General features: G+C 41.2%; 1 protein-coding gene across 1 annotated transcript in view; it reads left to right on the top strand.

Annotated features, from left to right (window-relative positions):
* Positions 1–24,870, top strand: part of LOC141124418 (atrial natriuretic peptide receptor 1-like) — a 393,221-nt gene that overhangs the window by 108,988 nt on the left and 259,363 nt on the right. The window contains exons 5-8 of the mRNA XM_073612264.1: positions 3,617–3,721; positions 12,360–12,462; positions 17,465–17,610; positions 23,755–23,827. Coding sequence (XP_073468365.1) covers positions 3,617–3,721; positions 12,360–12,462; positions 17,465–17,610; positions 23,755–23,827 — 427 coding nt within the window. The remainder of the gene's footprint in view (positions 1–3,616; positions 3,722–12,359; positions 12,463–17,464; positions 17,611–23,754; positions 23,828–24,870) is intronic.

Raw genomic sequence — 24,870 nt, 5'->3', positions numbered from 1 at the left:
CTGTACTACTTCTCCTGGATCTCTCTGCTGCCTTTGACACAGTGGACCACCCCCTCCTCCTCAAAAAACTCCACTCCTTTGGTCTCCGTGACTGTACTCTTCGCTGGTTCTCATCCTACCTATCCCACCGCTCCTTCAGTGTCACTTACAACTCTACTTCCTCCTCTCCTCTTCCTTTTTCCGTTGGGGTCCCCCAAGGTTCTGTTCTCGGACCTCTCCTTTTCTCAATCTACACCACCTCCTTGGGTCAGTTGATTGCCTCCCACGGCTTTAAATATCATCTCTACGCTGATGACACCCAAATCTATCTCTCCACCCCCCAGCTCTCTCCATCTGTCTCCTCACGCATTACCAACTTATTAGCAGACATATCAGCCTGGATGTCACATCACTTTCTCAAACTCAACCTATCCAAAACCGAGCTCATGATATTTCCTCCCTCAGGTGCCACTTCCCCTGATCTCCCTGTCAAGATCAACGGCTCAACTATCAACCCATCTCCCCACGCCAAGGTCCTAGGTGTAATCCTGGACTCTGAACTAACCTTTGGACCCCACATTCTATCACTATCCAAAGCTTGCTGCCTCTGTCTTCGCAACATCTCCAAGATACGCCCCTTCCTAACCAATGACACCACAAAGCTTCTAATCCACTCCCTGGTCATCTCCCGCCTTGACTACTGCAACTCCCTCCTCATTGGTTTACCTCTAAATAGGCTATCCCCACTTCAGTCCATCATGAACGCTGCGGCCAGGCTCATCCACCACACAAACCGCTCAGCGTCTGCTACACCCCTCTGCCAATCCCTCCATTGGCTGCCACTCAGTCACCGAATTAAATTCAAGATACTAACTATAACTTACAAAGCCATCCACAACCTGGCCCCTAGCTACATCTCTAACCTAGTCACAAAATACCAACCTAATCGTTCTCTTCGCTCCTCCCAAGACCTCCTGCTCTCAAACTCCCTTGTCACCTCATCCCATGCTCGCCTTCAGGACTTCTCCAGAGCCTGCCCCATCCTCTGGAATGCTCTACCCCAATCCGTCCGATTTTCTCCTACTTTATCCACTTTCAGACGATCCCTGAAAACTCATCTCTTCAGAGAAGCCTATCTGGCCCCCACCTAACAACTGTACATTTATCCTCTCAATCAGCACATCACCCACAGTTATTACCTCTTGTATCTCTTGACCTTCCCTCTTAGATTGTAAGCTCTAAGGAGCAGGGCCCTCTGATTCCTACTGTATCAAATTGTATTGTATTTGTACTGTCTACCCTCAAGTTGTAAAGCGCTACGTAAACTGTTGGCGCTATATAAATACTGTATAATAATAATAATAATAATAATAATAATAATAATAATAAGGGTCTGGTATGGATTTCTGGGGGGACCCCACGCCGTTTTTTTTTTTTTATTTTGGCCGGGGTTCCCCTTAATATCCATACCAGACTTGAAGGGCCTGGTATGGAATTTAGGGGGACGCCCACGTCATTTTTTTTTTAAATTTTGGTTCGGGGTTCCCCTGTGGGGAATTCCCATGCCGTTTTTATCAATGAACTTTTATGTGTATTGTCGGACTGGCAATTCAATAGCCGTGAGTAGTTTTAAATGACTTTTTTCCTTTGAAAAGTCATTTTGCTGTCAGACTGTTCTAAACACGGGAAACATGCGCGCCTTTACAGGCATACTATAGACACCCCCCAGCTATGAAATTTAAAGGGATATTACACTTTTATTGTTTGACTTTAAGCATTATTAAAATCACTGCTTCTGAAAAAATAGCCGTTTTTAAAACTTTTTTTTGCATTGATCCATGTCCCATGGGGCAGGACACCCCAAATTGTTCGCTGTTCTTCGAACTTGTGAACAGCCGATGTTCGAGTCGAACATGAGTTCGACTCAAACTCAAAGATCATCCCTAGTGGCAATATGATGGGGCAGTTTTAATGGGGACAATTTTAATGGAGCAGTTTTAAAGGTGTCAATATGATGGGACAGTTTTGATGGGGGTAGTTTTGATGGGGGTAGTTTTGATGGGGCAATTTTGATGGGGACAATTCTGATGGGGACAATTCTGATGGGGCAGTTTTGATAGCAATATGATGGGGGCAGTTTTGATGGTGGCAATATGATGGGGGCAGGTTTGATGGTGCAATTCTGATGGGGCAGTTTTGATGGAGCAATTCCGATGGGGCAGTTTTGATGGTGTCAATATGATGGGGCAGTTTTGATGGGGCAATTCTGATAGGGCAGTTTTGATGGTGGCAATATGATGGGGCAGTTTTGATGGGGCAATTCTGATTGGACAGTTTTGATGGTGGCAATATGATGGGACAGGTTTGATGGGGACATTTTTGATTGGGCAGTTTTGATGGTGGCAATATGATGGGGCAGTTTTGATGGGGCAAGTCTGATGGGGCAGTTTTGATGGCAATATGATGGGGGCAGTTTTGATGGCGGCTGTTTTAGCAATTCAGCTATTCAGCATTCCCACGCATTTTCTAGTTGATTTTAATGTGTTTAACAACAAAAACACATCAAAATACAAAACACATTAAAATAATGCACCCCAGGTGCTCTCCAGGTCGTTTTTTTTTTTTATTAAGGGGGAAATTTTTTTTTTTTTTCACTTCACTGATATTTGATAAATGCTTGTTAAATGTGCTGTAAACACGCCATAAACGCTGTAGGCACATTTACCATAGACTTGAATGGAAAAAGCTGACAAGCTTCAATTCCTTCCAGACTCAACATGTAGCTTTGTTTTTGATGCACAGCAATGCAAAGCAACACAAACACTACATGTTTTTCAAATGTGATCAGCTCTGTCCATTGTCCATGTTATTCATTGTAGACTACTTTGCTAATTGTTCGTGGCAGCGGCACAAATGCATCCCAAATGCCTGTTTCTAATACCAGTGTGAACAGGGCCATTAGACCCTGTAATTTTTCATGAAATTGGTTACTGTGTTTTTCTGCCTTGTAACATTCTTTGTGAGCTCCCGAATCTCTCCTTTTTTACACTCACTGTTGTTTGCTTGGAATGAGCAGTGTACATTAGTTGTGGTTATGAATACTGCTCTATGCAAACTAATAATCCCATAGTTCATAGTCCATCTCCAGATCGAACTAAAGAGGGTGACTACATTTCTACATGCAGTGGGAGCATTGAGAACAAACGTAGCCACCCTCTAGCAGAAATATAATATATTGTGTGGGTGTGTATATATATATATATATATATATATATATATATATATATATATATATATATATATATATATATATACATATATACACACACACATACACACACACACACACACACAGAGTGAAAATATATATATATATATATATATATATATATAATGTGTGTGTATGTGTATTTTGCTGTAGCCTTTAAAACCACTTTATGCATCACTCATAATATGACAGTTGTACAAAGGACTTAAATGCCAACAGTGTTTTTAGAACATGCTGACCTTTTTACAATTTATAGCTTTTATTTTCTTCAAAATCATTTAGAGGAGCATATGATTTTTTTAGGATGCTGGTATTTTCTAATCAAGCTTTAGTATTCATTCCTTACTTGTTTCTGTTTAATTACCTTAGGGAAAAGGTGGAATATGTGGTCCTTGGATACCAGATGATGGTCAGATATTTACACACACCCTATCCACCACAGGAAAAATGACACAAGGGAACTGGACTGCCAAGGTATAACTAAATATTTTATACAATTTTTTTTCATGTGAACATCAGTTATGTGGGTAAGGATGAGCAAGTCAATCTGTACAAGTCAGTCTCTTCATGTCACTGAAGACTGATGCCTGCTAACAATCAGTGATCCTCATCAATAAGCACAGGCCAAAATGGCTCAGCACACAAGGGCATGCTGCTAATTCATGTGTCGTGTCAAGGGGAAAAAAAAAAAAAAAAAAAGAGTGGGAGAAGGTAGCTGCTAGTGATGAGCAAAGAATAGCTAGATTTGGTTTGAGCAGGGTTGCACAAATATGAGTAAACCTCAAAGAAGTCAATAGGAGCCACATGTTAAACAGTTCTGGCCATTTTCTGGGCTTATAGGCAATGGACGGTCAAACAAATGGCATGGGGATGGCGGGGGGGGGGGTCTGGCAGGAGGCTGGGCACTGCCCTGGGGGACATGTACCAAAGCTTGGCTGAGGGCTGTGATTTTAGTAATGCTTAAAGTTTTTGTAAACAGCCCATTCAGTTGAAAATAGAAATGAAAGGCAAAATATTTTTGTATAGATATGAAAAACATTATAAATACCCTTTTTCCTTTTTTATAAGTGATCGCATTCCCCCTGTTCTCAGCTGCATAAGAGCTGGGGGGAGGAGAAGCAGCAGTACACTGACCAGGCTGTGTTCTCCAGCTTAGTGTGGTCAGTTTGTATTAGGAAAGCAGAGGGGCTGGCAGAAACACCAGGGATTTAATATAAAGGCAGCTACATTCTGTTTGTTAACAGAACGCCCACAGGTTCCAGTCTTCTATACTAGACCTTTATCCTAGATGAGGGTCTGGTATATATATGTTAATGGTGGACCCCACAGAATAAAGAAAAAAAACAGCAAGGGTTTTTCTCCTCTAAACCATACCAAGCCCTTTAGATCGCATGTGAATTTACAAGGGGACCTCATGCAAATAAAAAATAAATAAATTCTATACCAAACCCCAGTTTACAATTCTTGCCAGTGGAGTGGCGTGATAAAATAGACAAAGATCAATGAGATGTAGTTCATCTCTGTCCTTTGATCGTTGCAGTAATTAGTACAATAACTTCAGTTGCTTTCCCCTTCCCCAAAAGAACTGAGTAAAAAGGTTGTAGAGTTTCAGAAAGTCAGTCTCCGAAATAGTATATGGAAGGATTTGAAAAAAAAAAAAAACACATCATAGCAACATATTAATGAGAAGAACTATGAATTCTCAACCAAGTAAAATGGGTCTAGTCCCACTCCAACAGGTTACATAGCTGACTGAATAAAGACTCGGTTTAACCGGTATGTGTGTTTATGTCACTACCTTTTTCCATATCCCTGTATATTGCGTTCGCTAAGATTCCCACCTAAAAGCTTTTTGAAATTATCAATACTGACATCATCAACTGTGGAAGGGAGTTCCACATTCTTACCGCTCTGACAGTAAAGAACCCTTTACTCAGTTTAAGGGTAAACCACTTCTCATTCAACTTCACTGAGTGGCCACGTGTCTTCTTAAGCGACCTGAGACGGTATCATTTTCTCCCTATGCTAGAATCACCATTTAGATATATGTATATTGCGATCAAAGGCTTCTTTGACCAGTCTGTAGAAGTGCCAGAAAATAAACAACCAGGCCAACTGGGCAACCCTGTCTTGGTCCATTAGAAATGGCAAAACCCAGACAAACATGTGGCATAGGTGTTAGGAGGGGGCAGTTTAAGGCTAGTTAGGTGTACAGTGCAATGAAAAAGTATTCATACCCCAACATTGTAAAGGCATTTTATTGGGATTTTATGTGATAGACCAACACAAAGTGGCACATAATTGTGAAGTGGAAGGAAAATGATAAATGGTTTTCAATTTTTTGAAAAGTGTGGTGTGCATTTTTATTCAGCCACCTTTACTCTGATGCCCCTAACTAAAATCTAGTGGAACCAATTGCCTTCAGAAGCCACACTACAATTAGTAAATAGAGTCCACCTGTGTGTAATTTAATCTCAGCATAAATACAGCTGTTCTGTAAAGCCCTTAGAGGTTTGTTAGAGAACCTTAGAGAACAAACAGCATCATGAAGCCAAGGAACACATCAGACAGGTCAGAGATAAAGTTGTGGAGAAATTTAAAACAGGGTCAGGTTATAAAAAAAATATCCTAAACTTTGAACATCTCACGGAGCACTGTTCAATCCATCATCTGAAAATGGAAAGAGTATGGCACAACTGCAAGCCTACCAAGACATGGCCGTCCACCTAAACTGACAGGCCGGGCAAGGAGAGCATTAATCAGAGAAGCAGCTAAGAGGCCCATGGTAACTCTGGAGGAGCTGCAGAGATCGACAGCTCAGGTGGGAGAATCAGGACAACTATTAGTCGTGCACTCCACAAATCTGGCCTTAATGGAAGATTGGGAGTAAGAAAGCCATTGTTGAAAGAAATCCATTAGAAGTCCTGTTTGCAGTTTGTGAGAAGCCATGTGGGGGTCACAGCAAACATGTAAAAAGGTGCTCTGGTCAAATGAGACCAAAATTGAACTTTTTGGCTTAAAAACAAAATGCTATGTGTGGCAGAAAACGAACACTGCACATCACCCTGAATACACCATCCCCACCGTGAAACATGGTGGTGGCAGCCTCATGTTGTGGGGATGCTTTTCTTCAGCAGGGACAGAGAAGCTGGTCAGAGTTGATGGGAAGATGGATGGAGCCAAATACAGGGCAATCTTAGAAGAAAATATGTTAGAGTCTGCAAAAGGCTTGAGACTGGGGCAGAGGTTCACCTTCCAGCAGGACAATGACCCTAAGCATATAGCCAGAGCTACAATGGAATGGTTTAGATCAAAGCATATTTATGTGTTAGAATGGCCCAGTCAAAGTCCAGACCTAAATCCAATTGAGAATCTGTTACAAGACTTGAAAATTGCTGTTCACAGACGCTCTCCATCCAATCTGACAGAGCTTGAGCTATTTTCCAAAGAAGAATGGGCAAAAATGTCACTCTGGATGTGCAAAGCTGGTAGAGACATCCCCAAAAAGACTTGCAGCTTCAGGCCCAGTTCACACTAGTACAATGCAAGAACCCTGTGAATCTAGTGTGGGTTCCCGCATCGCACCTGAATCGCACAGTGGTTCACACTGAGATCTGTGAACCACTGCGGGTGTCAATGTAAAGTTAACGACACACCCAGATCGGTTCGCAGATCGTAGTGTGAACTGTGAAATGGTGCAGGAATGGGATCGCATGCGATCCTATTCTAGTGCAGATCAAAAAAGGGGTCCTGCACCATTTTGGTGCGAATGCGATGTGATTTCAGCCATATAGTTTGTATGTATGGCTGAGATCGCATCGCGTAGACTTCACATGTGATGTGCACAGCAATGTGGTGCGAATCAACGCGTTGTCTGGCATCGAACTAGTGTGAACCTGGCCTTAATTGCAGCGAAAGGTGGTTCTACAAAGTATTGACTCAGGGGGGCTGAATACAAATGCACGCCACACTTTTCACATATTTATTTGTAAAAAATAGTAAAAACCATTTTCCTTCCACTTCACAATTATGTGCCACTTTGTGTTGGTCTATCACATAAAATCCCAATAAAATACATTTATGTTTTTGGTTGTAACATAACAAAATGTGGAAAATGTCAAGGGGTATGAATACTTTTTCAAGGCACTGTATATCTAGAATTTCACTTTACGATACTGGCATCATTTCCAAAGGGAACTCTCCATCAATTTTTCTTTAGCAACGTAGGGCAACTCTAGAAGGGTCAGGAAGTGGGGGGGAAAGCTCTGTAATAGAGCACTAAATAGCAGTTAGATCTTACAGAAGGTCTAATTCCTTCCCTACTCTATCCAAAACAAAACATTTTTGACTTGACATACATTTTAAAAATCGAATCTTGGATTTCTTTGGAGCTTGTGAAGAAGTCCTTTTAGTTGTCTACTGGTAAAATGATTTCTTAATGTGACATTCCTGTCCTTAAAGGTAAGCATTCATTTTCTTTTTTTTTTTACGGACTGGCTGTTTTTCAATTTTTTAATCATAGTGACAAGGTCACATTAATCATGTAGCACTAACTGCCAGATGCACCCCATTACTTTGATATAACACTTACCGCAGAAGGTTTTACCTCAATTCCTAGCATAGATAAACTGCTTGGGATCTGTAATAAAGTTTTAGGCAAGAGAGAAAAACTGAAACACTGTCTCAAGTATACTTTTCCATTATATGCTTAATAATTGTTAGACAACTGTCTGATCATCATCATGATATTAGGCTGGACAATGATATTGTCTTTTTTATGGTAGTGTGTATCACTTTTTTTTTCATATGCGTGCAAGCCATTGAAGTTGTTATAGGTTTCTTTTGCCTTTTTTACAAATGTGAAAATGTCAGGCAAAATAACAAGTTGGCGTTTTACTGTTTAATAAACATTTTTTTTTGTTAACTTGTAATGTGTGTCTGAATTTCCTAACAAATTTTGACTAGTCAAATCCCTAGCATTCCTCTTTCCATGTCAGAGCCCTCTCCTTTTCAGGGAGTTTGTAATTATGGTCTGTGCTGGCTCAGCATTTTTGCCTTTCCTTCACCTCCCTACAGAGGAGAAAAGGGGAATACTGTCATTTTAAGTGACAGCACTGAGTCTGCTGGGACTGCTGACATCACATCCAAGATGGCAGTGCCCAGCAGCAGTTTCAGGGCTTTTGAATGTCTACGTAGGGAGGCTTTTTACAGTTAAAACAAATGCCTAAAATTTGTTAACTTATGAGAAGATTGCTCATCTATTGGATTGTTCTTCCACTGGCTTTCAACACATATCTTCACTGAAAGCCATACTTGTAATGTTGTCACAAATGTAATATCAGTTGTCCATGTTTGCCCATGTCATCAACAAAATGTAACATTTGACCTAGGGCAAATCTAGTAGCATTACAGAATTCTTCTCCAAGCACAAAAACAGGTCTGGTAAAACATTTCACAAACTAAATTAATCATGTCACTGTCCTGAATTTCAATACATTTTTTCAGAGCTGTACCACTGAGTTTTAGGATTGGGGATATTGTTATAATGCAGCATTTGACAAACCACAAAATTGAATCATGAAAGCACTTGTATATAAGCCCATTTCTACACACATTCATACTGCATAAATCACTCAATCAGCAGCATTTTACAATATATACTGGTAGTGAGTGTACAGCTTGTATAACAGTGTAAATTTGCTGTCCCCTCAAAATAACTCAACACAGAGCCATTAATGTCTAAACCACTGGCAACAAAAGTGAGTACACCCCTAAGTAAAAATGTCCAAATTGGGCCCAAAGTGTCAATATTTTGTGTGGCCAACATTATTTTCCAGCACTGCCTTAACCCCCTTGGCCATGGAGTTCACCAGAGCTTCACAGGTTGCCACTGGAATCCTCTTCCACTCCTCCATGACAACATCACGGAGCTGGTGGATGCTACAGACCTTGTGCTCCTCCACTTTCCGTTTGAGGATGCCCCACAGATGCTCAAAGGGTTTAGGTCTGGAGACATGCTTGGCCAGTCCGTCACCTTTGCCCTCAGCTTCTTTAGCAAGGCAGTGGTTGTCTTGGAGGTGTGCTTGGGGTCGTTATCATTTTGGAATACTGCCCTACGGCCCAGTTTCTGAAGGGAGGGGATCATGCTCTGCTTTAGTATGTCACAGTACATATTGGCATTCGTGGTTCCTTCAATGAACTGTAGTTTCCTAGAGCCGGCAGCACTCATGCAGCCCCAGACCATGACACTCCCACCACCATGCTTGACTGTAGGCAAGCCACACTTGTCTTTGTACTCCTCATCTGGTTGCCACCACACAGGCTTGACACCATCTGAACCAAATAAGTTTATCTTGGTCTTATCAGACCACAGGACATGGTTCCAGTAATCCATGTCCTTAGTTTGCTTTTCTTCAGCAAACTGTTTGTGGGCTTTCTTATGCATCATCTTTAGAAGAGGCTTCCTTCTGGGACGACAGTCACACAGACCAATTTGATGCAGTGTGTGGATAATGGCTAAGGGTCTTGGCAAACTCCTTAAGGCCTAGGCCATCTTTATGTAGAGCAACAATTCTTTTTTTTTTCAGATCCTCAGAGTTCTTTGTCATGAGGTGCCATGTTGAACTTCCTTTTGCCAGTATGGGAGAGTGAGAGCAATAACACCACATTTAACACACCTTCTCCCCATTCTAACCTGAGAACATGTAACACTAACAAGTCAACGACACCAGGGAGGAAAAAGGGCTAATTGGGCCCAATTTGGACATTTTCACTTAGGGGAGTGCTCACTTTTGTTGCCAGCAGTTTAGACATTAATGGATGTGTATTGAGTTATTTTGAGGGGGCAGCAAATTTACACTGTTATACAAGCTGTACACTCACTACTTTACATTGTAGCAAAGTGTCATTTCTTCAGTGTTGTCACATGAAAAGATATAATAAAATATTTACAAAAATGTGAAGGGTGTACTCACTTTTGTGAGATACTGTGTGTGTGTATATATATTAAAGGAACACTTTGAAAACACATCAGATCTCAATGGGGAAAAATATCATGCTGGATATCTACACTGATATGGATTGGGTAATGTGTTAGGACCGAAAGGATGCCACATAGTTTGATGGAAATGAAAGTTATCAACCTATCAACCTACAGAGGCCTGAATTCAGAGAATTATCTTTTCTGACTGTTTTTCACTAGTTTTGCATTTGGCTAGGATCAGTGTCACTACTGGTACCATGAGGCAATACCTGGAGCCTATGGAGGTTGCAGAAGCAGTCCATCTCCTCCAGGATGGCACATCGAAACATGCCTTTGCCATAAGGTTTGCTGTGTCTCCTAGCAGTCTCAAGAGCATGGAGGAGATTCCAGAAGACAGGCAGTTACTCTAGGAGAGCCAGATAGGACCATGGAAGGTCCTTAACCCATCAGCAGGACCAGTATCTTGAGGAACAGAATGAGCACTGCCAGAGCCCTACAAAAATTACCTCCAGCAGACCACTGGTGTAAATGTCTCTGACCAAACAATCAGAAACAGACGTCATGAGGGTGGCCTGAGGGCCCGGCGTCCTCTAGTGGACCCTGTGTTTACTGCCCGGCACCGTGGAGCTCGATTGGCATTTGCAATTGAACACCAGAATTGGCGGGTCCGCCACTGGTGCCCTGTGCTTTTCACAAAGGAGGGCAGGTTCACCCTGAGCACATGTGAAGCTCATCAGAGAGCGTAACGCGTATAGGTGTGAGGTGCTGCCATTCAAGCCGTTTTCCGTTTTTTTATCAATGAGGAGAGTTGATGATATGCATGTTTTTCACTTATCTATGTGATTATTTTAATCTCTGTGTATAGTTCTAATAAATATTTGCAGCAGAGAGCACTATGGTTTGCCTTTGTCATTTTATGGCAGCACACGATTAAGATCCCAGAAGGAGGTCAGCATTGTCCAGGGACACCAGGAGGAGGATTCTTTTTCCCATGGCATCCTGAGAGACATAATATCAGGCGTGTGTGACTCTGTAGTGGGGTCATTATCTGGAGGTGAGCAGGCATTCCAGCTAGAGGTGGTGGTCACTGAAGTCACTGGATAATATGAATTAACAATTCCATGAACTGTCACCTATAGTTGCACAACTGAGGAATTTTCACATTTGGACTTTACCTTATTGTTTTATTGGTTGCGCTACGCCGTTTTTCATTTATTAGATGGACATGAAAGGGCCTGCAGAAGCCATGGAGAACGTTATGCTGCCTGTAACATCGTTCAGCATGACCGGTTTGGAGGTGGGTCAGTGATAGCCTGGGGAGGCGTATGCATGGAGGCACAGGCTAGACAATGGCACCCTGACTGCTGTTAGGTATCAGGATGAAATCCTTGGACCCATTGTCAGACCCTACGCTGGTGCACTGGGTCCTGGGTTCCTCCTGGTGCAAGACAATGCCCGGCCTTATGTGGTGAGAGTATTCAGCCAGTTCCTAGGGGATGAAGAAATTGATACCATTGAATGGCCCCCACGCTTGCCTGACCTAAATCCAATAGAACACCTCTGGGACATTATGTTTCAGTCTATCTGACACCGCCAGGTTGCACCTCTGTCTGTTCAGGAGCTCAGTGATGCCCTAGTCTAGATCGGGGAGGAAATACCTCAGGACACCATTCATTGTCTCATTAGGAGCAGGCCCCAATGTTGAAAGGCATGCATACAAGCACGTAGGGGCCATACAAACTACTGAGTACCATTTTGAGTTGCTGCAATGAAATTTCAGAAAATGAACTAGCCTGCTGCATCATTTTTTCACTTAGATTTTTGGGGTGTCATTGAAATCAGCCCTCTGAATTCAGCCTACATCAAACAATGTAGTATCCTTTCGTTCCAACACATTACCCAATCCAAATCAGTATAGATATCCAGCATGAGATTTTTCCCCATTGAGATCTGATGTGTTTTCAAAGTGTTCCTTTACATTTTTTGAGATATATATATATATATATATATATATATATATATATATATATATATATATATATATATATATATATATATATATATATATATATATATTTTTTAAATAAATATTTTTTTGTTGTTATCTTTTGCTTCACTTTTTATTTTCAGGTTGTCTTAATTCACCCTGGTGTAACGTCCATAATTGCTCATATTAGGGTGGGAAACATGCAAGTTGCATTGGAGGCTAAGACTTTGGTATTACCTGTAGTAGGTATGTTATAAAAATGAATTCCATTTTCTTTTTGGCCATAGATAAGACACACTCTGTGAAATTCTGTGATACTCATTCTGTCTAATGGTAGTGCAACAAATGGCTCAACTTGTGACTGTTGTACGAGTCCGTAGAGTATACAATAATGTGTTGTAGAATTGTCCCAAAATAATTTTGTTCCAGCAGGATTTCATCCATGACGCAATTTACCCCAAGCATGGAAAGGGTCTTATTATGTATGAATTTGTTGCAACAATAGAGCCAGGCAGTAAAAAAATTTTGCAATGACAATGTTGCATGGTTTCATGAATTTGGTATTAAACCCCACTAGGTTTAAAAACAGCAGGATTACACAATAAATTAATTTTGTGGCCCATACCAATCAATATATTGCAAAGCTGATTCTGGGTATCCAATAGGATAAAAACCATTAATAAGTATGCAAGCCATGCTGCTTTTTTTGTCTGCTCTTGATATAGAAGTGTTTGTTTTAACCTTCTAAAAAACTAAGACCCCTTTCACACTGGGGCGGGAGGGCGATGACGGTAAAACACCGCTAGTTTTAGTGGCGATTTACTGTCATTTTAGTGGCACTATTCGCCCGCTACTGGGGTACATTTAACTCCCGTTAGCGGCCAAATAAAGGGTTAAATTAATTTCAATGGGCAAGAGCGGTGGAGGAGCGGCCGAATAAAGGGTTAAATTCATTTCAATGCTTGCAGGACTTTTTTTAACGTCCTGCCAGCGCAGCATCCAAGTGTGACAGCACTCGGGCTTTCATTCTGGGACTGCAGGGGAAGTATTTTTCAGGCGTTATTTTTTGCCCAAAAGCAGCTGAAAATCGCCTGTGAAACGGGTCTAAGCCCTTGTTCACATTGATGCTACTTTGAAATCGTGCTACTTCACTTGAAGTAGCACAATTTCAAAGTAGCAAGGTCAGCGTCATTTCAGGTGCTACTTGATAGACATCTGTGTGGCTTGAAGTCGCACCTGAAATCTGCAAAAGTAATGCAGTAACTACTTTTGCAAATCGGTGTGGCGCTGCAAAAATCAGTGTCACACCGATTGGAACAGTGCCGTTCCCGCCAATAGGCTGCGACTTGTCATGCGATTTGATCTCTCAAATCGCATGACAAATCGATCCAATGTGAACCTAGGCTTTAGGTGAGAAATTGCTTTGCAAACCCAACAAACTGAAATGTTTGATTTGCCTCAATATTATATCCAGATTTGTCAAGTCTACAGAGAATCAAACATCATGAATCTAATGCCCTTAATTACGTGATTCTCTGCAGATCAAACATGGGTATATTAATACAAATTTGCATTAACAATAAACAAAAATTGCTTCAGCATTTCCAGAGCCCTTGAAAATAATCCTAATAATGTTTCCAATATATGTATTTCCTATGATCATCAGCTCCATCTAATGGCCAGAGTGTGCTATATTAGTGATTGTGTTATTTCAGGAAAATACCACCTTATGGCCACTGGACAGAACTGACAATCATAAGAAATATACATATTAGACACATTATGGGGATTATTCACAACACTTGTGTGAATGCTGAGTCATTTGTACAGCAATTTTTTTACAAATAGACCCCATAGTCTAAGTAAATGAAAAATGTGCCAACTGGCAGTTTTCCTGAATAATTATTGCTACATGTGTATAATTATTAAATCAGTTACTAGAGTTATATTAGAGTTAATATTAGAGTATACATTTAGGTGAACAGTTAAATATACAACAGAAATACAAATGTGTGAACAGTCTTGTCCAACAAAAACTTGTCATTTTGTACAGTCCTTCTCCCAATCCAGATACCCTGCAAAGTGCTGACCAATTACTTATATCCTCTGTAGTTAAAGTAATATAGCTTGGCTATCAGTGTTCTCTCCTCCAAACAGCAAGCTCGTTTGTTAGGTTCACAGCAGTGTGCAATGCAGGACAGCCTGATTGGCTTACAATGTTGCCCTGTTCTCTCCCAGTCTGAAGGCTGATATACAGGGGCTTACCGAAGGGTAATAATAAGACCAAGGCACTGTTTAAAGGCTAAGTTTACCTTTTTTTTTCTAAATTCCAGCTCCCCTATGCACCAATATAGCATTCATGTACTTTTTTTGCAAAAATATCAAAGCTTTTCCATAAAATCTACAGACACGTACCTTACTGTCCTCCATCCATGATTCAAAGCATATCTATTGCTTCTGCTTATGTCCTTATAGACTTTAGGTCATGACACAGGAAGGAGTTGACCAGCTGATCTCATTAGCACACACCCTGCATCATCCACCCTCCCATTTCCAGCTGCAGGTTTTTAAATGAAATGCAATCAATCAGTGATCACCCTTCTCACTAAATACACAATCAGATTGCATAGTGTATGGCCATCTTTATACAAGTACATAGGAGGGAGTGGACAGAAACACTCAGTTGTCAAGCCCCTATCACATCTCTGCATAGCAGGAACTCTCATTCCCACATACGTTTGTTGTTTTTTTTTATCGGGGGGGGGGGGGGCGTTTTGCGTTTTGGAGCATTTTCACTCATCACACATAGGGCAGCCCATCCACCTGAATGGGCTGCCCTACATGCAGCAATCACCCCAAAGAAGCTTCAGAACTTTTTTTTAGAATGGAGCTTGGTGCGTTTTTTACTGCGATTTTTGGTGCAGCGCATTTCTGAAATGCAAGGAAACACACAGATGTGAATGTAGCCTCATTGTTGTGTTAACGCACCAATTTCACTTTCAGGCCCCATTCACAACTAGCATAGAAGGAGTGAACATTTTGTGGCTCATTTTTCCTGTGACACGTATAGGGCAGCCTGCTGATTTAAATGGGCTGTGCTATATGTGGCTTATGGGACATGTTGGGGTTTTGTGGGTTGTGTGTTTTTTACTGTGCGTTTTGCAGCATTTGCCACTCGTTTTTTCACAATGGCAAAATGTGTGTTTGCTTCTGTGTTTGGTGTGCCATTACCAATTAATGGCACTGAAAGCGCAAATAGTAATTTTAGGTGTATAAAGGTGGCCATACACTATATAATCTGATTGTACAATCTCCTTTAGATTTACTACATTTATATAATAGGAGGAAACACCTATCTAACTAATCACTTTGTATCCAATCAGGCCGGCCCTTACACTGCATAGTTGATGGCAGATCTAAAGGAGATTGTACAATCAGATTGTATAGTGTATGACCACCTTTATACACCTAAAATTACTAGTTGCGTTTCAGTGCCATTAATTGGTAACAACACACCAAACACATCAGCAAACGCACATTTTGGCATGTGAAAAAATGAATGGCAAATGCTGCAAAATGCACAGTAAAAAACACACAACCCCAAAATGCCCACATGTCCCATAAGCCACATATAGCACAACCCATTTAAATCAGCAGGCTGCCCTATGCGTGTCACAGGAAAAACGAGAGACAAAATGTGCGCCCCCACTATGCTAGATATGAATGGGGCCTGAAAGTGAAATTGATGCGTTAACACAAGAACAATGAGGCTCCATTCACATCTGTCCGTTTCCTTGCATTTCAGAAATATGCTGCACCAAAAATCGCAATAAAAAATGCACCAAGCTCCATTCAGGTGGATGGACTGTCCTATGTGTGATAAGAAAAAATGCTCCAAAATGCCCCCCCCCCCCTAAAAAAACCCCAAAAAAATGCATGTGGGAATGCGAGCTCCCGCTATGCAGAGATGTGATAGGGACTTGACAGCTGAGTGTTTCTGTCCACTGTGTACTGTACTGTACTGTGTTCTGTCCACTGTATAAAGATGGCCATACACTATGCAATCTGATTGTGTATTTAGTGAGAAGGGTGATCACTGATTGATTGCATTTCATTTAAAAAACACACAGCTGGAAATGGGATGGTGGATGATGCAGGGTGTGTGCTAATTAGGTCAGCTGGTCAACTCCTTCCTGTGCTATGACCTAAAGTCTGTAAGGACGTAGGACAGAAGCAATAGATGAGCTTGGAATCATGGATGGAGGACAGTAAGGTACGTGTCTGTAGATTTTATGGAAAGCTTTGATATTTTTGCAAAAAAAAGTACATGAATGCTATATTGGTACATAGGGGAGCTGGAATTTGGAAAAAAAAAAGGTGAACTTAGCCTTTAAAATAGATTTAAAGCTGAACTCTAGGATCATTTCTCTTTTCACCCCAACCTTCATCTTGCAATGCAGCCACTATCAAAATAAAATTTTTATATTACTTCCTCTTATAGCCAAAAAAATAAATGTATTCACATTATTTCCTTTTCGCCAAAAAAAAAAAAAAGACATTGTCTGGTGGCAAAAAGGCACAATCTTTGCTGTGTAATATTATATCCCATAGATAAAGGGCTTGCTTCACAAAACATTTCCCAGCAGTGCTAGATTCATTATCACTGATTTACGTGAACTGCCCATCAAAGTGAATGAGCATTTGTGGGTGGGGCAGACTAGGGAAATCACCCCCTCTGAAAACTACAAGGGAAGATACACAAATCGTCACACAACCAGTCACCCTGCTAAAAGAAAGGAGTTATGCTGACTTTTTTTATTTACTGCAAACGATGGCCCTTCTGCAGTACTGATGGGAGATCCTTTGAGACTGGTTTACTCAGTGAAAAGTGGCAATATTAAGCAAACAAAAGAGACTGAGAAACGCAAAGAGATAGTTTATGCAATATGAAAAGGAGACCGGAGTTCAGATTTAAGGTTTTTTTTTTTTGGAAATACATAATTAGATTAAATGAAGACTTTTATATCTGTCTACACATTAATTAAATGGCTCAAACTCTGTTTATATAATCAGTTTGAATTCCATGTCATTAACGTCACTATGTTCACTAAGTTCTTTGATTGTGGATCAGTTTATAATCCTGGATTTTAAACAGTCCCACTTATTTCAAATACATTATATAGCACAGTTACTCATCAATATGATTGCATTAATATATAATTTTTTTTCCTGGTCTTTTCTTTTCAAGTGTGTGGAAATGGTTTTTGTGAAGAGGAAGAGCTTTGTGCTACATGTCCGGCAGACTGTGGGGAATGTTCACTCCCACATGATGTTCGAATGGCCATTGCTATTCCAGTGGCAGTCATTACCGCAGGCTTCATTTTATCTGCTATGGTAAATTCATATTCTTTATTTAATCATTAATAAGTCAGTAATATTCTTACTTAATTTAAATATAAGGTTTGCAACACAAATGTAGATAGTTCAATGTTACTGTTTTTCTTGTAATTTAATTAGTAGGATAGCAATAGAAGTGGAAGTGGCCCATCTCTCACCCCAAGTCCAAATCTCATCTCATCCACTGTTCCCATAAGTTCATTAAATTATGTATATGTTGTATGTATATGTTGTAAGGAACCATCATTTACCAGTGCCTTCTCCGAGGCAGTAGACACTACTCATTGTCCTTGTTGGTGTCTCTCTTTTGGCTATTGCTCTTGTAGCCATGCCCCTGTAGGGGTTGCTGAATGTAGCGGTTCACCTGTCACCCCGCCCAGCCAGACATCCATCTCTCAGTCACTCAAAGGCATAGAACAGTTCATAAGCTTTGTTTTTTTGTTTTTTATTGAAGGGATTGAACTTGGATATGAAATAGGGAATTCTGGGATGCCCAGGAATATTCAGTGAAAATTACTTGGGACTTCTATATGCACTCCAGTATATACACTCCAGTCTTCTCTCCAGCACAAACTCTTGCTTAAGAACTCTTATCCTTCTCTCCTCCAGCACTTCACTTGCTGTATACTGTTACCCCTTCAGACTAGCACCACATGGTTAGGCCTGGCACTAACTCAGCCAGGCCTCAGTGGGCAGGGACCTCAGGCCCCTGTGGTGTAGAAATAGTTCAGGTGCTAACTGTCCTCTGCACAGCTACCAATCCCAGATAGCTCTCTTCAGGCCCTGCCAGTCAACATGGCTGCAATGACCTCTCTCCACTGCCTTTCCCATAGTCCTCTCTTCTGGTTCTGCACCCATCTCAAACTGCAATCTCCCAGTTCTCTCAGGTGTGCCTCCCTAGTCCTCCCAACTGTGGTCCACTTACCAGCCCTCCCGGCTGCGACCAGTTGTCCTCCCTGGAGACTCTTAGCAGTGTTCTCTCCCACTGTCCTTTCCTTGCTCTCTCATGTGCCTCTCTTTCCAGGATCTATTCACTCCTTCTGGATGCACCCGAGCCCCAGCCCAGGGTCACCACCCCCCCCTCAGACTGGGGAGCTCCCCGTGGGCCCCGACAGCCTCCACACTCTTCTCTCACTCCAGCTCTTTCCCCCGACAACTCCTCTTCCGCTGGGCTTACCCCTGAGAATTTAGGGGGGCCTGCCCCCTGCCAATCCAGTTTGGGGATTGGTCAGGGCTCCTTAGAATACCCCAGGCAGCTCCACCTCTCTTCTACTCCTGTCTTTTCAGATCTTTCTAGCAAGCTCTAGAACGAAGAGGGAGGTCTCAGTGATGCTGCCTGTGGGTCACCAGCTGCTACCCTGAGCCACTCCCTGTCCAGAATAAAAACAAACAGGCCTAGCCACCAGCTAGGCCTGCCTAAATTTTCCTACTCTCCAAAATATCCTCACTCTAGCACCTACCTAACTAGAGGGTGCTAAACTCTGTTATAGCAATGATTTCTAGCAGACTTATGTATGTCTCCAGTTTTTTGACTCCTGAAGCATGTGCCAAGTCCCCAAAAACTCATATAACATGTTCACAGTCTCTGAAAATCTCCTGCAGCATATCTGCAGTCGCCAACTATCTAAATATACATTTTTGAATACTGTTCCCGAATGACTGCTGCTGCTAAGTTTTACTTTAGCTGTGCTATAGTTATGAACTATGTATTTGCTGTAAGAATCTCATCTCCAAATTCTTTCTCCCAGTCAGCAGATAGTACTATGTGTTCTGAGCCATGTTTCTGCTGCTGTTTTTCCGCTTTTGGCTGGGTATGCAGTTGAAAATCTGATTTTTCTAGTGGCTTAAAATATAGCAGAGGTATGCGGTAGGTGTATAGCGTTATATGTTGTCACTAAATGCTTAATTCTATATATTCTACAAAGTGGACTGAAATAGGGTCTGAGCAAAAGGGACCGTGTGTCAGAAACCATGAATCAGACTGAGACAGAAGTACAGTTAAATCACACTTGTTTAATAATAATAGTAATAATAAAAAGGTAAACAGAGTAAACGTAGTCAAAACATAGCCAGAGTTCAGCAACCGGAACGGATAGTCAGACAAGCCAAAACGTCAGGGAGTCAGAGATGAGCGTAGTAGAACAGCAAGCAGGATCTGGAGCCAGAAGGCATGTCGGACAAGCAAGTCTTTAACAGGAACACAGGAGAGCATCTCTAGGGATGTGACCAAGACGAAGGCAGAGATCATCTGGGCTGGGCGGCTTAAGTAGGCAGGACTGACGATCAGGATATCATCAACAGGTGAGTCACTGTGGAGAGATAGGAGCTGGCAATTAGCCGACAGCTGAGCGGCCATCTTTGAGAAGGAAGGACTGAGCCTAGCCCTGACACCGTGTCACCGTAGTGGTTTGGTAATCGAACAATTCATTGATGGTCACACTGGTTCTGATGCAGTGTGCCTATTGGATTGGTTTGACTGCAGACTGTTGAATTCAATTTTTTTGAAAACTGTTCCTGATTGTCTGCTTCTAAATTTTACTTATCTAGGCTATAACCCTGAACTCCAAATACTCCAAATTAAGGTTTTGCCTGTAAGCTCAGTATTTTGCGTCAGTCTTCTGTCTGCAAGTTGGCTGTCAAGTTGGGGAAAACCTGAGAACGACCATTTGATAGCAATAAGGTATATCTCAAGGCAAATATATATTTTTGTTTGATTTATAAAGAGTAGGGTGATGGTTAAAACCTCTGTCAGTTTTCTGCCATGTGTTTCGTTAGGAAGACATTCATGCCATACCTCCAAACTTTAGACTTTCATATAGAGGCACAGCCTGGAGAAGGGATAATGCAAAAAGTTGATGTGGCTACATAGTGTTGAATATTGGAAGTGCTTTAACTGGGCATGGTTAAATAGAGCATAAATCTATGCACAGTGTAAACTAAGTACGCTCTATATGTTGTATAATTACTGTGCCTTACAGATACAAATAAACCTCAGGACAAAATATAATTTATAAAAACTCTTCCATTACATGGGATTTTCTGTCTGATCCTGCCCTAAAGAGGAACCTAAATAATACACTTAAGGGCTACTTAGTAACTGCTGAGGAAATAAATACTTTGATCAGAAGTATGTAACATACAGGACAAGCATATAGAGTGCAGCCCCCCTTAAAGTCCCTTTCAGGCCTCAGATCAGCTTTAAACCTCTCCTCACATGTAAAATTTCCCCCACCCTCTTTAAACTACCATGCACCAGGATCAGCACTCCATTTAAAATTCTCTTCAGACCAGTGCCACTTAAACTTTACTTCAGACCCCAGACCACCCCTACTTATGGCTTCAGATCAGCCCCACTTCAGACCCCAGATCATCACCTCCCCTCTCCATAATCCCTTTTGATCTCAGACCAGTGTGGAGGTTCATAGCACACTGAGGGAGTCAATTTCCAGACTACCCATGTAGCTTTGTGTCATGTGATGTTTTCAGGACTGTTCAAAGGGACTGTTCAGAGGTATGCCTTGAGTCACTATGCCAAAAAAAAAAAAAAAAAATTCATATATCATACACAATATAGACACCATCAATTTTCCTAAGCTTACCTTAAAGGCCACGTTTTGTTAAAAATAAACCAAAAAAATCCAGCATAAGGGATGATACTTATATTAAATGACAAGGGCCAATTTTGGACTGCTTCCTCTTTTCATTGCTGGAAGCTATAGTACAACTTCTATGTTGGGTGGGGGAGGAAACCAAAAAGGCAGGCATAGTGGACACCCTTGACGAGTAATTATGATGGGTCTAGCAGCATTCCTTTCAGAACAGCAAGAAATGCCAGCAACATGATTGCCTCTTCTTACAAATCTTTATTGGGCACAAACAGTAGTGCTACATCTATAATGCTAATGTGTTTCGGCCATAGCCTTCCTCGTAGCATTCCTTTCAGAAGGCCTGGGAGTCAGACCTAGGTGAGGTTATAGATGAGGAAGAGTGGATACATTGGTCGACCATGGTGCACAGAGGAATACTTAATACCTCTCTAGTGGAGGTGAATTATAAGGTGTTGTCCGGTTGATACCTTGTTCCGGCGAGGATGGCAGAAATCTACCCTTGCACCTTGCACCTCGCCCCTCTGTTTTTGAGGATGCGGTTAGAAGGGTAATATGCTTCATGTCTAGTGGTCCTGTCCGAAGGTTCAGTGATTTTGGTTTAGAATGTTCAATTTTATCTATTCAGTTATGGGGATGAATATACCCAAAAACACCAAAACAGCGCTGTTCACCGATCTGTAGGATGAGATGCCCAGACATCTACAAGCGCTCATCTTCTTCATTTTTCTTGCAGCTAAAATGATCATAGCTCGAGCATGGAAATCACCCATGGTCAATGTCAAATTTGGTCAAACATAAACCCCTGGATTAGATACCTTCATGTTCCTTAGTGGCTGGGATACACTGGGGGTTGGAAGCCTGGGTCGAGGTGACCCACCGTCTTTTTTTTCTCCCTTTTTCTATCTTCGCTCTATGTTTCCTTTTTTCTTATTTTCATTTTGATAATCTTAATATGGATGCCAATGTGGAGGCCATAGCGCCTTTCCCTACCCAACATATTTTGGGGTGCAAGGCACTGCATTTTGAGGTACTGGGAACATTATATGACACTATAGCACCCCACCTTTCAGTATAGCAGGGTAATCAAGTCACGACTTGGTAATTATAATTACTGAGCTTTACACCCTTGGAAAGGTATTGTTTTACTTGGCAGGGCCTGTCTGTCAGGAGTGGTTCTTTTACTGTCTATATATAACTTGACAGAGACGAGCTGGCCCATGACAATGCTTGAGGGCACATCCATCTTTCGCCATCTGTATGGTAATGTTTGTATTTTGTACCTTGCAAAATTCTTTGAATAAAAATGCATTAAAAGAAAGAAAAAATCCTCCCATTGGGGTTAAAAACCTTAAAAAAACTCCCCTAAATCACCAATGATCAGTGACCTTTTAAAAACGTTCCCATAAATAATTGTTAGTATGTGGCCTTCAAAAATTCTCTACTAAGTTATTGGTTGTCAGTGGTACTTACACCTTGCCATCTACAAGAATGAGTGCACAATATATATAGTTACCAAGGCTTAAGATCTTTTTGCATTCCACTGTCTCTGTGGTTACGTCACCTTTGGAATTTTGCATAGTGTTGGCAGGAGATCAATCCAATGGAAAAAAGAACTGGGTACACCCCGCTCCTAAGCAGCCTGCAAGATCTCACATACTGCTGTAACAACCCAGGGTGCCTGCCTGGTCCACAGCCAAAGTAGTCCATGGAAAAAGAGAAAGGTAGCGGCACATCCAGGGATTAAAACATGTGAGGACGTCAGTGCTAGAACTTTGTACATAGTATCAGAGAGGATTTCACTCGTCCCCCAAGTGAGTGCACATGCTAGAGCTGAGAGTTCCAGTGCTGTTATAATCCCAGAACAGTCTCATGGAATCTAGGATGTTTGGGAGGTATTGTATGATCCATTCACTTACTCTCCTGTAGAGCCATCAGGAAGTGACAGGGTATTTCTTCAGTTGTCACTGGGTGACAACTGGTGTCCCTATTGAAACATTTCCCCTCAAAATTGTAGCTTTCCCCCATTTTTAGGTCAAGCCACAATGTTCACCAGGGAAACCTGACAGGATTTCTCACTCCTCACTACTCTATCCAAAAGTGAAAGAGAAAATTTGAATTCAGAAACACTTCAGAAGCAGCCAAACCCATGCCTTCTAGTGAAGACAAGACACACTATATTTAGGTGAACTGGTGATGCGATGGCCCGCAATAACGAATTTATTAGCTAAAATAGTCAGTCATGCTCATCGTATACAGTATATTGACAAATGTGTATGCTGTAGATGTTAGTAGTGATACATTTTTTGGGGGATCGGAGGTACTGTATTAACAGCAGTTATGTCTTTGATAGACCCAACTGCCAAGTAGATTGTCTAGATAAAACTTATTTTGGTATCTTGCTAAACAAAATATTTTGTGCTCCTAAACTTATAAGAACAACATTGAAATTGGAAAAAGTATGATTAGGATTAGTTTCTCTGCTTTCATTTAATATAACAATTTTTATTCTCTTTATATTTCTTACGTTATATAGTGGTTTCATTACCAAAGGCAAAAAATGTTTTGGGATGAAAGTTGGATCATCAAGTACAATGATATAAAACAAGGTATGAAGTCAGAACATGCTAATACTTTTCTTTGCCCCAATTGTAAATGCATTCTTTATATGTAATACTGGAGTCTGCATGTGACCTTTCATATCTCCATAAATGATCTTAGTCAGCACAGCAGCCTATATCTGTTTTCGTTGACAATGCACTTGCACACACATCAACATCCTTGTCTTTTATGAGGAGAAGCAGGCCACAGGAATGACAATGACATGTCATCAAAATCATGTCGTGGTAGCCCATGCTAATGCTGTTAATGGTTTTTGTGGTAGCATGCTCATCAAATCCGAGGTGTCAAATGTATTGCTTCAAAAAATCATCCATAAATAACTGACATATTGATGACCTATTTGATCTCTCTAACCTTTATAGTAAAAAGCATTTATTGCAATATGTACTCTGAAGAAGCCCAATCCATCCTCTTAAACTCCTGGAGGAGCGCTCCAGAGTCACATATAAGCAATTGAGGTACATTGCACATGATGTCCACCTGTCCAGATAGCTCAACTACATCCATTGCTGCTGTCAGTTCTGGAATAAGGTACAGTATCTAGAGCCCACCAGAAGAAATAAGAGTGGGGGAACATCTACAAGCAGAATGCAAAGGGAGAAAAGTGGGTTTGGCTTACTGTGAGCAAGTGAATGAAATAAAAGAAGGGAGAATAAAATGAGCTGATGGGGAAAAGTTAATGTCATATAGTAGATGTAGATGTAATATAGGTATAGATGCATAAAAGGGGGTCTAATGTTTCTCTTGCAATTAGACAAGGAACTTGAGTGGTCATGGCGATAGTGGCTTGGATAATCTTGGAGAATGCAGATGATGGGGGAAAGATATAGAAGAGTAGTGTGAAGAATTGGAGTGGAAAAAAAAAATAAAGCTCACATAATGGAGTAGTGATGAGCCAAACACTCCAGGGCTCAGGTAAAGTCTGGTGTCGAATCCGAACCCTTGTTGAAGTAAATGGTAGCCAAATAATAAAAATAAGATTTGTTTTTTTACTAGGCTAATAGGCAAGGGATTGTCAAACAAATAGTAC

This window comes from Aquarana catesbeiana, linkage group LG01 (genome assembly GCF_042186555.1).
Source record: "Aquarana catesbeiana isolate 2022-GZ linkage group LG01, ASM4218655v1, whole genome shotgun sequence".
NCBI classification, from domain to species: domain Eukaryota; kingdom Metazoa; phylum Chordata; class Amphibia; order Anura; family Ranidae; genus Aquarana; species Aquarana catesbeiana.
This window is presented reverse-complemented; position numbering and strand designations above follow the sequence as displayed.